Genomic DNA, 12,941 nt, shown 5'->3' with positions numbered 1-12,941 from the left:
CCGTGGACATAATAATTCAATATTCAACATCCCAGCTTTTGTTTGTTCCCCAAAATAAGTGCTTCATGTGTAATTTTTAGCGCTAATCCAACAGCATATTAGAAGAGAAGGCCACTGAGTGGTGATATGAACAACAAAATCAGCTGAGTCCAACTCCAGAAAACTTCTGTTACAGCTCATATGCATTCATTCTACAAATACTGGTTGAGTGCTCACAATGTGCCAGGCAATGTTTTAAGTGCTTGAGATCTACCAGCAAACTAGGCAATAATTCCCTGCCCAACATGCAGCTTACATTCTATTAGAGGAATCAGGACAAATAAACCAATAAATAAAAAGAGGTAATATACATACTATATTAGAAAGTGTTAAGTGCAATGGGAAAAGTATAAGCAGAGTTAGGCAGAAGGGTGTGGTGTGAGGGGGAACAAGTTTAATAAAGAGATCAGAACAGGTGTTGTCTGGAGTTTGGCAAAATTTCCTAGAAAAGGGAGTTTTATGCTATTCTCAGCTTTATTGGTAACAAGCATGTCCCCATAGACAAGGAATATAAATTCTTCGTATCTTTTTTACTCTTTAGGTAAATGGATAAGGTCATAAGCCCTTTCCAACATACACTTTTTTTTTTTTGATGTGGACCTTTTTAAAGTCTTTTTTTTTTTTTTTTTTACAAATACATTAACAGGTTTGTTTGTTTTACTATTTATTCATTTAGGCTGGGCCAGGTCTTAGTTGCAGCACACGGGATCTTTGTTGTGGCATGTTTAGCTGTGGCATGCGGGATCTCTAGTTGCAGTATGCAGTCTTCTTAGTTGCGGCATTGCAGACTCTTAGTTGTAGCATGCATGTGGGATCTAGTTCCCCAACGAGAGTCGAACTTGGGGCCCCTTCATTGGGAGCATGGATTCTTACCCACTGGACCACCAGGGAAGTCCCTGAACCATTTTTAAAGTCTCTACTGAATTTCTGTTACATTATTGCTTCTGTTTCATGTTTTAGTTTTTTGGCCAGGAGGCATGTGGGATCTTAGCTCCCTGACCAGGGATTGAACCCGCACCCCCTGCATTGGAAGGTGAAGTCTTAACCACTGGACCCCCATGGAAGTCCCTAGAAAACTTTTAAATTCACCATGAAATTGAAGGTATTCACAGTTGTCTGCCTTCCCTCTTCAGAGAGAAATAAATATACATCTAAGTTTCTCACTTTCCTGGCAATGCTTCCACATAACGTTTCCTTCAAATCTTCACCTATCCTGTCTGCTTTCAATCTACTCCAGAGAGATGTGTCCTTGGAATAAACTTGAGAGAGGTTTTAGGTAATCCTTCTGACAGATGATCAATTCTCCCGAGCCAGGTTATTTTTCAGACACGTCATACTTTATACTTCACTTGGCTCTACACACCTGGACCAGTCTCTTCCTCTGACACCATCTCTTGGACCTGTATACCACAGACTGAAAAAATTTAATAGACAAAAGCAAAAACTCACAATGTTAAGAAGGAAGCAACCAAGTAAATTACTATGTTCAAGGGTCAGTCCATGGACACCCTCAGCCAAAAACCACTACAGCAAACTAACAGATCAAGCACTTGTCTTAGACAAGCAGTGCGCTGAGGGGCTGAGAAGAACAACAGAAAACACACACCATGATTCCTTCCTCAGGACACAAACTGAGAGCTGTACACCTGAAACTACACAACACTGTAAATCAACTATACTCCAGGAAAATTTAAATAAATGAATAAACAGAAATAACCTGAAAATTTTCATTTTCATAGCAGCTGACCTGGGGAAAAAATAAACATACCCCAAAAGCCTCTATTCCATTCCAAAGCCTTGCCGACTGACTCAAGTATGTACTGAGACCATGGGTCATGAAGGCACCATCTCTGAGGTAATCACACACATTCGGGGGAACTTGTTTTAAACAATGTCAGTGCACATCTGCTGACAAACACTGACACTATGATTACCAGTCACCATGCTGGCACATCCTCAGTTCTTTTCCATTCTTGGTCTAACACAGTCTGTAAACTCTGACCCTTTTTTTTAACATGTAATTCACAGATTTTTTTTTATAACTTTTTATAATTCACAAAGATTTGGAACAAAAAGTAATAAATTATTTCTTTAAAAACTACGAGACTTCAGTAGCTACAATTTCACTTCCTATCTGTGTGGGCCTTTTAATGTCTCCAAGTACAGCAAGCTCCTCTGACCACAGTTTGCCACTGTTCCTTACCTCCACCTTTTCCTTTTTCCCATCTATCTGAACTCTAATACCCCACACTAGGTTAAGTGCTCCTATCATACCGTCTCAGGACACCTGTATGTGTCATTTGAAGTTCTCATTTTAATTATATATAAAATTATCTGTAACCTGAATGCCTCCACTGCTAGATTATAGGCTACATAGAACAGAGACATCATCATTAAAGCTGAGCATAAGGCCTGGCACTTAATAGGCTTAAATGAATAAATGATTGACTCATACACTATCTTTACATTCAATATAATCACATCTCTTCCCCAAACCATCACCAACTAGTGACCATCGCATCCAGGCTTCGTCAGTCATCCTTTATCATACCCTTCTAGAATGCTGTTAAATAGGATAACATCTAAATGATCAGTGAAATCACATTACAGAATTGTTTTTTTTAAAGACCTGATATAGTATAGGAATATGACAAGCTAAATAAGAAATATAAATGTGAATTCATGTAGACATTTCCAGCTCTGTCACTACTAAAAACAGTCCAACAGCACCTGCAGTCACTGTGCTTTTGCCCTCCATCCACTCTTGTGTGCTTCTCTAGTGTCCAGACTTTGATCTCTAATACGATTCCCTGCTATGAGGAACAAGAACTCCTGGTTCCTTGGCAGGAGGTTATGACTACGTCTTATGGCAGGAAAAAATCAGGAAGGTCTGGTGTCCTGTTGTTTCCAGAAAGCAGTGATGCTTTCAAGAATGTCAACACAAAGGAGGTTTTCAAGTGACCTCACAGGCCATATTGTGATAACTGGAACTTCAAATAAAAGTTTAATTGCGGTTAATTGGAATGTATTAAACCTGCAGAAAGTTCTAAGTTCATAATGACACTCAAAGGATAAAAGGTAATATAAAGTGTTGATAATATATTCTATATTTTAACAATAGAAGAATATTAATATATAGGAGACTTGTTTTTTCTATTAATGATGTATCTGTTTAGAAGGGCATAGATAACTTCTCCAAGAAGCAGACAACAGATAAATCACGAGAGAGAACAATGATCTCAAGTTATTTAAGTATAAGCAACACTCTAATGCTCCAATGCAAAAGAAACATAGAAACATTATATGTTTCTATTACTAGGGACTAATAACAATAATAGTAGTGTAATAGCTAAAATTTATTGAGGCTTCCTTTATGATCTATTTTACTGTCCCATTAAATGCTCATGACAATCCTATGACGTAGGTACTATCACTAGCCCCACTTTACAAATGTGAAAGGCAAAGTGTAGAGAAGTTAACTAAACCAGGGTCATACAGCTAGCACCAGGTAGAGCCTCCTACACAGACAGGTCTGACTCCAGACTCCCTGCTGACCCCTTGGAAACAAACAATCAAACAAAGAAATCCCCAATATTTCTTGTTACACACAAACTTGGTTTTCTAAAATATATGTAACTATGAAGATATCTTTGTCAGCATTAAAGGATGAAAATATACAGTGTAACAAGGGGTTGCCAATCTCTTTTTGTCTCCAGACACTGACACATGCAAAATATTATCCCTCAAAACCCAGGGATGGAGTTGAGGAAGAAATACCAGCTAGCTAATCCTGATATGCCCACCTGGAGAATTCCACCATATATATATACTCACTTCTTTACTCATAAGCAATAATACTGTGTGGCTCCACCCAAATCTTGCTTGTGGCTCCAAAAGATTTTTTTTTATAAATTTATTAATTTTATTTATTTATTGGCTGTGTTGGGTCTTCGTTGCTGCACACGGGCTTTCTCTAGTTGCTGCGAGGGGGGGCTACTCTTCATTGTGGTGCGCAGGCTCCTCATTGTAGTGGCTTCTTTTGTTGTGGAGCACGGGCTTTAGGCGCGTGGGCTTCAATAGTTGCGGCACATGGGCTCAGTAGTTGTAGCTCATGGGCTCTAGAGCGCAGGCTCAATAGTTGTGGCACACGGGCTTAGTTGCTCCGTGCCATATGGAGTCTTCCCAGGGCAGGGCTCGAACCCGTGTCCCCTGCATTGGCAGGCAAATTCTTTACCACTGCTCCACCTAGGAAGTCCAAGATTTTTAAATAAAATGTATATTCAAAGATTTTTGCCACATTCCTCTCATGCAAGACTCATGTTAAAAAAGATTTCATCACATACTTCAATATCAACTTATAATAAAGTAAACTGAATAAAAAATAATTTTAAAATGATACACCTGTTTGTAAATTACAGGTATATTATATATATGTAGATACTGCAGTAAACATAGGGAAGAGAACACTGAGTTTGATGAGTAATCCGGGGAAAGCAGATACTATACCCAAACCAGGAAGGACTGAGAAACACCAGTGGCCACATAAATCCAGAAGGGAGAAGGTTCAACAACTAATCAGCACCTGTGGTTACACACAATAACCCAGCAAAAGAGGGGTTCAAATTGTGTGTTCCAAAAGGATGGATAAGCTAAATTTCTAAAGAGAACAGATAATTATAGAGCCCATTCTCATCTCCCAGGAGAAGAAATTCCTAGGTGGCCCTACTAATCATAATATAATTATTTAAGGAATGCGTATGTTTATAGAATGTCGACACGCCAGGACAATGGCTCCGGTACTGCTGGCCACGGGAAATTTAAAGGTTAAATTATTTCTGGGATAAATACCAAGTTTCAAAAGTTTAATATGTATGACGAAGATGTACTTAAGGTCTTATGATGTAACAGGTAAAACTCATGATGTAACCATAAATAAAAGGGGGGACTTCCTCTAATGTTTCCATAAACAGGTCCAATATCTCAACCAATAATTAACTGTTGATACTCAGTTCCTACAACATTAGATGAAATTAATAAAACCCTGGATAATAATCAAAATATTATTAAAACCCTAAAAAGCTATCAAAAGAAGTATAACAATAATCCTTGGAAAATACAGGATCTAATACAGAAATAATGAATTAAAGTCATAATGTTGATGTTTTAGGTTTAACCATAATGCTAGAAATATTTTTTAAATCACTGAATTTATATATTTTCTATCTGTTATTTAAAGTGGCCAAAATAATCAGATATACTATTTTGAATTGCAATTTAAGTTACTTCAAGGAATTTAATTAGTCAATTGGCAATCATTATAGTACTTAGAAAAGTTAGGTTTTAAAATTTTATATGTTTACATATTAATCATTTATTATTGGTGGTGTTCCTATGTTCAGAAGTCTCTGGGACAAAGGATCTGTCAATAAGAATTTAAAATACTGTATGTAGAAAGCTTCAGGCCTTACGCTGCAGTTGAATCCCCACAGGGCTACAGATATTCAATATATAGTTCTGCTGTGTATTTAGAGAGTTACTCCTCAATCCTGTATTCCAAAAATATTCCTCTAGAGCTGAGGTCAACAAAATTTTCCCAAATAGGGCCAGATAGTAAGTATTTTAGTCCTTGTGATCTAAGCAGCAAAACCAAAGATATTACATAGGTACTTATATACCAAGAGGGAAAATAAATTTCCACAAATGTTTGATATAATTCAAAATGACTACAATTTTTCATAATACAAGTCTAATGAGGAAAACTGAATTCTTTTTGGAGAGAACACATTTTGCTTCATTGGGATTCAAAGTTAGTGCTCCTTATCAGCAAAACCCATTACAACTGTTCATCTGTTAATGCTGCCCTATGTGAGATTTTACATATTTCATCTTTGAACATCTTTTCACACAGATAGTTACTGATAAATACTGACACCCATCCACAAGCATATTATTTTAGCTGAGCATATTCATCACTGGGGAAGCATGTAGAGAATTCTGTTAGATGTTTCTCTTGACAGTTGCCTTTTTAAAATACATTAATCACCTCCAATTGAGGACAAGGTGAAAGCCCTCCAACTGTACAATTAAACAGATATTTAAATTTGGAAATCTTTTTTATACTTGGAGGTAAAAAAAAATTGCTGCTGAAACTACTTCAGCTTTAAAATCTGTCTACTGCAAATTTGTGGAGGAGTAGAGATCTTGCTTCTTGTTTTAACATTTAAAAACATGGCAAGTGTTTGACATTACTTAAGATTCAAGCAACACTGTTGCCATCAAAACGACTTCACCATACATAAGATTTGCATATAATTGATGTTTTGCCTTGCACCTTTAGGTTGAATTCATTAAAAAACTTATCTGCCTTGTCTCCAGTGCCATTCAGTGTTCTGTAATAGAGGAACACTGGTTCTTTCCATTAACAAAAATTTCAGTTTTGGCCCTAAGATTTAAAAAAAAAAATCACAGTAAAATTTTACCACTGCTGAGTCATCAAACTGATGTGTGCTTGGGCAAGAGAGAAGATTCAGCTTCTATTTCTGATAAAAATTCACAGAACTGATAAAGGTTAAGTCCATAAGATCAAATGAAGTTCACCATTGATACTACTGGTTCAGTAACACTTGGTAGACACAAATATTTTCTGCAAAGCACTTGCTAATGAATAATATCACAAATAAGCTATAAACACCATATATTTTCACAAGATTTTTAAGTTTGTACAACTTTTTTTCTCTGCTTCACACATTTTTATCACTGTAAGTTGTAATACATCATAGCAGATTCCACTTCATGTTTACTGATTAATTTTTCTCAGATTCTTTGAACTATCTACCCTCTTTTTAGTTGTAACATGCAACTATTCATAGAGGCTAATTCTTTTGGCACTTCAAACTCAGCTTTGACCTCTGTATTAAAACAACAACTTAGTATCAGTAACACCTTTTGGACTCATCAAGAGCCAAGAAAAATCAAAGAAATCATTTGCCTTGATTTTTAACTATTAATGTTGCTCCCAATATCATCAACTCTTTGGTCAGTTATTCTCCCCAAGAGGTTAACAGTCAAACAACGTTTCTCTGGACATATTCCTTCAGCTGTTGCAATTAAGCAGAATTTAATAAACTAACTATCAGGAAACAGTTTTCCTTAGCTAACAAACGAGCCATTCTAAACTTACTGTGACTTCAGCCTCATTTTCATTTTTTTAAATGTTTTTGAAGAAATTCTGCTGTGATGATTAAAATTTTTTTTTTCTAATTTGCTTTCCTGTAAGTTGGAAACATTGTGATGAGTGGTTAGTCTAGTAATGTTGATAGAGATTGTTATCTTTATGTCATAAAATATTCATCTTTTAACTTTTATTCAACCATTTAAAAACATAAAAAGCATTCTTAGTTTATACAGTGTATAGAAAACCAGTGGTAGGCTAAATTCCAACTGCGAGCCATAGTCTGCCCATCCCTGCTCTAGAACACAGATGTAATTTCTTCCCACTCTCAGATTCAGAACCTAGGATTATCTAGAAAGGTGTGTGATAAGAATCAGTTAACCATCATTTATTAGCTTCTCTTCCAGGTAAGGTGGATCCTGCTTTATTAAAAGGATGACTACTTCAACTAGACTGTTTAAAAACTAGTTCCCGTACAACCAGTGGTTGCTCACTTTTAAAGTCAGTAGTTTTGAGAAAACCCCTTAGTCATCTCTAATTTCACCCCTTATTTCAACTCTGCCAACATTAAAAGCATTCCTACCTTGTCCTCTTTTTATTCGAGGTCAGAATATGTGGTTCTTGGACAAGATACTGTTCAAAGTACTGAACCAAAGCCCTCATTTGTGTCATTCTTGACAAGTGAGGCCTTGCAACAGCCAGAAAGCCCCCGATACACAGATAACGCTAAGAATTTGGACTTTTCCACCTGAACCTGAGACTATGGGTCATAGAGAACGCTATAAAAACTCCATGCTATAAAATCTAGATATTTCTAGAACCTAGAACTGGGATACAGAGACTCCAGATCCTAGTTTTACAATTCAGAACTTTACAAATATGACTCAAAGGGTAGTCTCCCTTCTATCCCTACTGGTCAATAGATAATTCCCAGCCTTTCAGTCATCCCTACAGACCCTCCCCTCTACTCCTCATCCCTTACCTCTATACCTTACTCATCCTTTCATGTTTGGGGGCTCCTCTATGTGGCCTTGGCTAAGTAGACACCTGACATAGAAACTGGGCCTCTTAAATTTGACATTCCACTGTATACAGAAAACAAGTCACATGCAAACTAAGTCACAAGCAAACTAGGATGTGGATGTTATAACATCCCCTGTAAAGTTACTTTGTAGGCATGGTCACCAGCTAGCAATCTGAAGCTTCTACTAATCCATAAAAAGATTAACCTAAGCAGGGTCTGTTAGTTAAAAATAGTGATATTATCATTCAAAATAGTGATATTATCAACGTTCATATTTCACCTTTTGTTGTCCCTTTCTGTTTTCTCTCCTTCCCCACCTCACACCTTTTCTTTTCTGACTTGAAATGAGAGTGTTGGGGAGGCTATGGCCACTGGCTTAGTCTACCAGCTAAACTTGCTTTAATCGTATGTATAGGGATGAGGCCTGAAGGATGAGTAGCAAGGGTACTTCCCTTGAACCTCCACTCCCAACTCATGATGTCAAGCCTATATCTTGCTGAAGACCCAAAGCCAAGTATTCCTTCAAGGGCCACCACTTTACAATCGCAAAAGCATGTCCCTAGGCTCAAATACCCTTCCATGACATGAGTCTGGGTATGGTAACTAGGAGAGACAGAGCACAAAGGACATCAGTGGGCTGAAGAACCTGGGCTGAAGCATCTTTGAGAGGAAGAAGAGAACTGGGGTCCTAATCACAATGCTTACAGTCTAAAGAATAGATCTGGTTTACAGAATGGAGAGATGCTTCTTTCTGCTCAAAACACGACAGTTATACCTTGGTGGGGGAAGGGAGGGAGATAAGAGAATTTCTTAACATATTCCAGCATAGTTTTCAAAAGTTGTAACTAAAGAATGAATGCCAGGAGCTCAGCTCAAAGCCAGATGAAGGGATAGTAGGCCAATCACAAAATTTCTTAATCTTGTTACTGCCAAAATAGTGCCCTCTAGTGGGAAAACGTTTAAACAGTCCTTACTAAGACTGACCTGTATCTCTTTCTACAGGAAATTTCTAAATCCATACACAGGCAGCTAAATGGCAACAATTCCAACTAGCTGAAATTCTGAAAACAAGTACTGACATGATTGCATTTATCAATAATAGCTAACACTGGGCACTTCCTATGGTGAGGCACTGTGCTAAGCAAGCACTTTATAGGTATTGTCTCAATCCTTACAACTGTATGAAGCAGCCCCATAGCTCTACTTTATAAATCGAATCTTACAGCTACAACTTGCCCAATGTACCCCAACTAACAAGGGGGGAAAATATGACGCTTAAATTTTAAACCCTTATAAGAAATGTCTCAGAAAAACACACCTAAAAAAAGATAACTACAGCAGAAAGTTGGAAAATGTTTGCTAAAGTTTGCTCATTTTAATAAAATATTGATTCTACTTTAATTGGGAATAATGAAGTAAATCTCTTTCTCAATAAAATTTTTCATATTCCCCCCAGGTCTTAAAAAAAAAAATCAAGACTGAAATGATTTGAAGGGGTGCAGAATGGTTAGTTTGTCGGGGGGCATTATCAAGGCCCTTCCAGGGCTCCTGTCATCAGGGCTTCTGACTCCCACTCCAAGAGACTTCTTTGTGCTTATTTCTGTTGTCTTCTTATACTCATCCAAAAACCAACACAACTCATTCAGTAAATCAAATAGCATCTAGTACTGCAAACTGAGACAAAGAACCATCTAAATATTATTATAGAAAATAAAACCTATATTCTGGGGACTTATTTTACAATAAAACAATCATAGGAACCTCAGTAAACCTGTATTTCTGAACAAAAACTAAATAAGGCCTGCTTTCTAGCTTTCCTTACTTTCTAAAGAAATTACTAACATAATTCATTTACGTCATGGTATCTGGTTTTAAAAAACTACTGGAAAGAAGGAAAATTGTATTTGGAAAAAAGTTCAGCTTAACTGCAGTCACAAATCAATGTAGGAACTAACAGCAACAACAAAAAAATTAACATTCACTTGAAGTTGCAGCAAAAACACTGGTCCCATTCCTTTTGCCTACAGAATAAAATCTGAAATTCTTAGCTGAGCCTAACAACTGCCTCAGATGGGCCCCCAAGCCACTTTCTTGGCCTCATTCATTCAGAGAACAACTATTTATGTAGCACTTTTAATTACCGCTAGGCACTATTCTAGTTGTTAAGTAAACAGTGAATAATGCTAAGCTTCTGCCCTCAACAGTGAAGAAAAATAAGGTAGGGTAAGGGGGAAAAGTATACCAGCATGGAGAGTGTAGGCCTATCTGATAAAGTGGCATTTGAGCAGACATCTGAAGTGAGGGAGGGCATTGAGAGGTGTTTGCGGAAAGACTGACCAGATGGAGGAAACACTGCAGAGGCCTGGAGGCAGAGGCATGTTTGAAGTTAGTTGATAACAGCAAGACCAATGTGGCTGAATCAGAGAGCAAATGGAGTGGTAGGAAAGGTTCCTGCCTTGGGGGATGAAGGGAGAGGTGTTGACTAAAAAGCCTCACGTAAGGCTATTAAGGCTAGGGTAGGAACTTTACAATTACTGAGGTGGGAAGCCACTGGAAATCTTGAGAAGAGGTACATCATCAGACATGTTTTTTCAAGGATAATTCTTGCTATAATGTAGAGAGTAGAATGGGGAGCCACCAGGGTAGAATCACCAGGGTCTTATTCCTAGCCCCTCCCCCACCTACATGCAATACCATTATTAGCAGCTAGTGTTTACTGAACTCACATGTGTGAGGCATTACCACTTAATCCTTGAAACAAACCTGCAACATAGCTACTACAAATGCAAGGGAAATTTAAATAAAGCCTCCGGCAAGATCAAGGAGTTTGCTCACAACAAAGAGCTAATAAATGGTGGAATCATAAAACAAATCTGCCTGATATTAAAGCGCAGGTTTCTTCCACTACAACACACAACATACACTTCCAAGTCAGTAATTTTGTACCAGGCCTTTTTAATAACTCCAATTTCTTTGACGGCAAACTTGTTCATTTTGGAGATCAGCTCAAGCATTCCCTCTTGAGTGAACTCATTCCTGATTCTTCTGGCCACTTAGCCGCTCCATCGTCTGTGCCTTAACAGCAGTTGCTCCATTTTCATTTCTCTGAAACAACACTTACCTGCTGGTAGTGTAACTGTATCCATTATATATTTTCATCACCTGAGTTCCTTGTCTTCATCTCTCCCACCCTCACACTCCTCTTTCCTCCTTCCACTGCCATGCAGAGCCAAATAAAGGCTAGCTGAATGGAATGACACATTATCAAAGAATCATATGTGAATTCTTCATGCAACTAATCTGCATCTTGGACATCTGATGCCACATTTAAACAAACAAAAAAAAAAAAATGAAAAAAAGCCCAACAGAAAAAAAAGAAAAAAATAAATATGAGGTGAAGAATGTACTAACAAGATGAGGGAATCTTTTCACAATGTGTGTATATCAAATCATCATGACATACACTTTAAATATCTTACAGTTTTGTCAATTATACCTCAACAACGCTGGAAAAAAATTAGCTATGTGTGGCAATAAAAAATAAAGTGGAGGGATGTTAACTAGACTTATATACAAATATCGAATCATTATGTTGTACACCTGAAACTAATGTATGTCAATCATACATCAATACAAAAAAATAAAGTGCATACTCTAGAGTTTTGATGTTAAGTAGGGCTCTAGATCATTTGTACAATATAGACATTTAAATAACAGAGGGAAAGCTAGACAGCATTCAAAGAAAAAAGTGAGACAATTACAAACATAAAACTTTGTCCCGAAAAAAGTTTAGAAACTACAAGCGGCCTGAAGGATGGAAGAACTTTTTGTTTCAGTATTAGGAAGACTAAAATGTGCATGTGAGATTGTCTTGAAAGGCAAAATTAAGAGTAATATGTGGAAGAGAGAAGAAATCATGGCTTAATTGAAGCAACATACTACTACAAAACAAGGCATTCTAATTGCAGGAAACATTCGATTTCCAGAAATACTCATATAAAAGCTATGTGGCCACCTTGATGAAAAACAGTTAAAGGAATGCAATCAATTCCTCTGACATTCTGATCATTCATTTAATTCCAGAGTATTTATAATAGTCCCAAATTTCTAGTTCAGATCGGTTTTCTTTTACAAAATTATCAGATTCATTAGATTTTGACAATATTGGCCTAAGATTTCTTATTGGGCCTGTTTTCTTAATGACCTGACATTTTTGCTATTTTACGTTTATGCCAAGTTCCTGGTTTGGACAAGCTACATGGTATAATGCAAAACAGTAAGGTCAGAGGTAGACAGGTGAAGCATTTTTTTTATTTCCCTTGTTTTCTCCCACCAAAACCTTTCTAGAACCTGACAAGTTCCTGAGCCAGTCATCTCTTGTCTCTCAGCTCCAAATTCACCTGCTTTCTGGCAGCTCCACTATCAGTAAACAAGGTGGGTATGAAGACACTCCATGGTTTTCTGCCCCAGTCCCAGTCCCAGAATGTGTGGTTCTCCTTGGTGATCTCACAGACCTGGCCCAGGCTGGTTATCACCTTCCTTTGACTTTTCCAATACAAACCCCTTATGCTCCAGGTGTCCTGCCAGAACTGTCCAGCATGCAGAAGGGATCCTCACTCCCTCTCCAGGCCCACACCCACTCACCAGCTGCAGCTTCCCTGAATCCCGAAGGATGGCTTCCTGCTTGCCTAGCTACTGAAAATCGAC

General features: G+C 37.6%; 1 protein-coding gene across 1 annotated transcript in view; it reads right to left on the bottom strand.

Moving 5' to 3' along the window:
• Positions 1–4,053: 4,053 nt before the first annotated feature.
• The window catches only part of C11H18orf54 (chromosome 11 C18orf54 homolog), a 39,516-nt gene continuing 30,628 nt past the window's right edge, over positions 4,054–12,941 (bottom strand). Inside the window, exon 9 of the mRNA XM_057700536.1 lies at positions 4,054–4,284. Coding sequence (XP_057556519.1) covers positions 4,158–4,284 — 127 coding nt within the window. The 3' untranslated portion in view covers positions 4,054–4,157. The remainder of the gene's footprint in view (positions 4,285–12,941) is intronic.

This window comes from Hippopotamus amphibius, chromosome 11 (assembly GCF_030028045.1).
Source record: "Hippopotamus amphibius kiboko isolate mHipAmp2 chromosome 11, mHipAmp2.hap2, whole genome shotgun sequence".
NCBI classification, from domain to species: domain Eukaryota; kingdom Metazoa; phylum Chordata; class Mammalia; order Artiodactyla; family Hippopotamidae; genus Hippopotamus; species Hippopotamus amphibius.
The sequence above is the reverse complement of the archived record's forward strand: the minus strand, read 5'-3'. Positions and strand labels throughout refer to the sequence as shown.